This window comes from Morus notabilis, unplaced genomic scaffold, assembly GCF_000414095.1.
Source record: "Morus notabilis unplaced genomic scaffold, ASM41409v2 Scaffold960, whole genome shotgun sequence".
Taxonomy (NCBI): domain Eukaryota; kingdom Viridiplantae; phylum Streptophyta; class Magnoliopsida; order Rosales; family Moraceae; genus Morus; species Morus notabilis.
The window spans coordinates 9639-12479 of NW_010366793.1; the positions used below are offsets into that span (position 1 = coordinate 9639).

Below are 2841 nucleotides of genomic sequence, written 5' to 3' on the forward strand. Positions count from 1 at the left end.
ATGGTGATCCGAAGTACAGAACATGGAAGGTGGAGAACAACTTGGTAATGTCCTGGCTAATTAATTCTATGACTAATGAAATTGGCGAGAATTTTCTTCTCTACAGCACGGCACAGGAAATCTGGGAGGCAGCAAAGGAATTCTATTCCAGCAAGGAAAACACCTCAGAGATATTTGAGACTGAGAGCAGTCTTCATGATCTTCGGCAAGGGGATCTTAATGTCACTCAATATTATGGCATTTTAACTCGCCATTGGCAACGACTGGATGTATTTGAGGAACATCATTGGGAATGTCCTAATGATGCAAAGAAATTCAGAGAGATAGTTGAAAAGAAAAGGATATTCAAGTTTCTTATGGGACTTAATAAGAATCTTGATGAGGTTTAGGGAGAATTCTGGGAATGAAACCCTTGCCCAGCATCCGTGAAGCCTTCTCCGAGGTGCGAAGAGAAGAGAGCAGGAAGAAGGTGATGATGGGGGATGTTCTGGGTAATCCAACCGCAGATCAAAGTTCAACCCTTACTGCTAGAGGTTTTCAACCTAACAGCAGTGACAATCGGGGAAAGAAGGGAAGAGCATGGTGTGAACACTGTAGAAAACCTGGCCATACCCGAGATACCTGCTGGAAGATCCATGGCAAGCCTGCAGATTGGAAACCCTCAAGACCTGCTCCTGACAGAGAAAGCCGTGGCAATCATGCTGCAGCAGAAGAAGGAACACCTTCCATCGAATCAAGTCCTTTCAACAAAGAACAACTTGAGACCCTACAAAAAATGTTCTCACAGCAGGATATCAGTCACAACATCATCGGAACAGGATCAGTAGCACAAAAAGGTAATCACATTAGTGCCTTTACTGTAAAATCCGAGAATCCAAAGTCATGGATTGTAGATTCGGGAGCCTCCGATCATATGACAAGAGATATCTCAATGTTTCACAAGTACAATCCATGTCAAGAAAACGTTACAGTGACAATAGCTGATGGATCTCACTCTAGAGTAGCCGGAACAGGTTCTATTATTATTTCAAAGGACCTTAGTCTAAATTCTGTCCTCTATGTCCCAAATCTTGATTGTAATCTCTTGTCCATCAGCAAGCTAACTCGAGAACATAACTGTGTTGCTAAGTTTTCTTCAAATGTGTGTGAATTTCAGGATTTGACTTCGGGGAGGATGATTGGCAATGCTAAGGTGCTGTCCGGACTATTTCTTCTTAAAGCTGAGGGATCTCCTAGAGGACAAACTCATAGTGCAGTACGTGTTGAGTCAAATAAAAGCCTTTTTTCTTCCAATAAAGACAATATTATTATGTTGTGGCACTATAGATTAGGCCACCCTAATTTCTTGTATCTTCAAAAACTATTTCCAGCATTTTTCAGAAATAAAAAGCCAAAAATGTTTGAGTGTGAAGTGTGCCAATTCTCTAAACATACTCGTATATCTTATCGCAATCTTCCATATAGAGCATCACAACCTTTTTTGATGATTCATAGTGATGTGTGGGGACCATCTAGAATAAAAAATATCACGGGTACTAGGTGGTTTGTGTCATTTGTTGATGATCATACTAGAATCACATGGTTGTTTCTTATGAAGGAAAAATCTGAAGTCGGTCCAATCTTCAAAAAATTCAATATCATGATTCAAACCCAATTCTAGACAAAAATACAAGTATTAAAAACAGATAATGCAAAAGAATACTTTGAAATGAATCTGGGTAATTACCTTGATAGTCATGGAATTGTTCACCAAAGTTCTTGTGTTGACACACCCCAACAAAATGGGATTGCGGAAAGAAAAAATAGGCACCTTCTGGAAGTTACTCGATCTCTTATGTTTACCACACACATTCCAAAATTTTTCTGGGGTGAAGCACTGTTGACAGGTGCTTACCTAATAAACAGAATGCCCTCTCGAGTCTTGAATTTCCAAACACCGCACCAGACACTTCTCCATTCCTTTCCAAATACACGTCTCTTATCCAACCTTCCCATGAAAATCTTTGGTTGCTCCACTTTTGTCCATATATATGCCCAACACAGAAGTAAACTTGATCCAAAGTCACTAAAATGCATCTTTGTTGGGTACTCTTCCAATCAAAGGGGGTATAAATGCTATTCACCTGTCACAAGGAAGTTCTATAACACCATGGATGTTACATTCTTTGAGCAACAACCTTTTTACAAAATTGGTATTCAGGGGGAGAACTATACTCAAGAATACCAATCTTGGGATATTAATACCTTGGAATCATCTCCAGCCCTCAATTCCGATACCCTGGAATCAGCTCCAGTTCTTTCCGAATCATCTCCAGCTTTCAATTCCGATATCTCAGAATCTTCAATTCTTCAATCCAGTCAACTTCAACCCAAGCTCGGGTTATCCCAACCAGTCCAAACAGAGTCACCTCAACAAAGTCAGGACCTTACTTCAGCCACTCAATTTGAATCTCATTCCCAGGCAGAATTCCAAACACCTCCTGCAACAAAAGAGTTCCATGTTTACACTAGGAGACCCAAAGCTCAAGAAGGAAGAGAAAGGCAGACACCTTATCAGAACCATGAATTCAATCCGAATCTTGAATCTCAGAATTCACCAGGTAACACTAGTACTGAACTCACACCTGTCAATCCTCCTATTGATGATAGACCTATTGCCTGGAGAAAAGGAAAAAGGTCATGCACTGATCATCCAATTTACAATTTTGTGTCATATAAAGGATTGTCACCTAGTCACTGTGCCTTTGTTAGCAATCTTGACAAAATACAGATTCTGAGCTCAATACATGAAGCACTCAAAGTACCAGAGTGGAAGGGAGCTGTTTTGGAAGAAATTCAGGC

General features: G+C 40.3%; 1 protein-coding gene across 3 annotated transcripts in view; it reads right to left on the reverse strand.

Annotated features, from left to right (window-relative positions):
* LOC21385714 overlaps window positions 1-2841 on the reverse strand; it is a 22747-nt gene that overhangs the window by 9124 nt on the left and 10782 nt on the right. Inside the window, exon 1 of one of the 3 annotated variants that reach the window (XM_024174178.1) lies at window positions 1727-1795. The exons of the other annotated variants lie outside the window; for them this stretch is intronic. Coding sequence (XP_024029946.1) covers window positions 1727-1738 — 12 coding nt within the window. The 5' untranslated portion in view covers window positions 1739-1795. Of the gene's footprint in view, window positions 1-1726; window positions 1796-2841 lie in introns of those variants that run through there. 3 annotated transcript variants of the gene reach the window in all.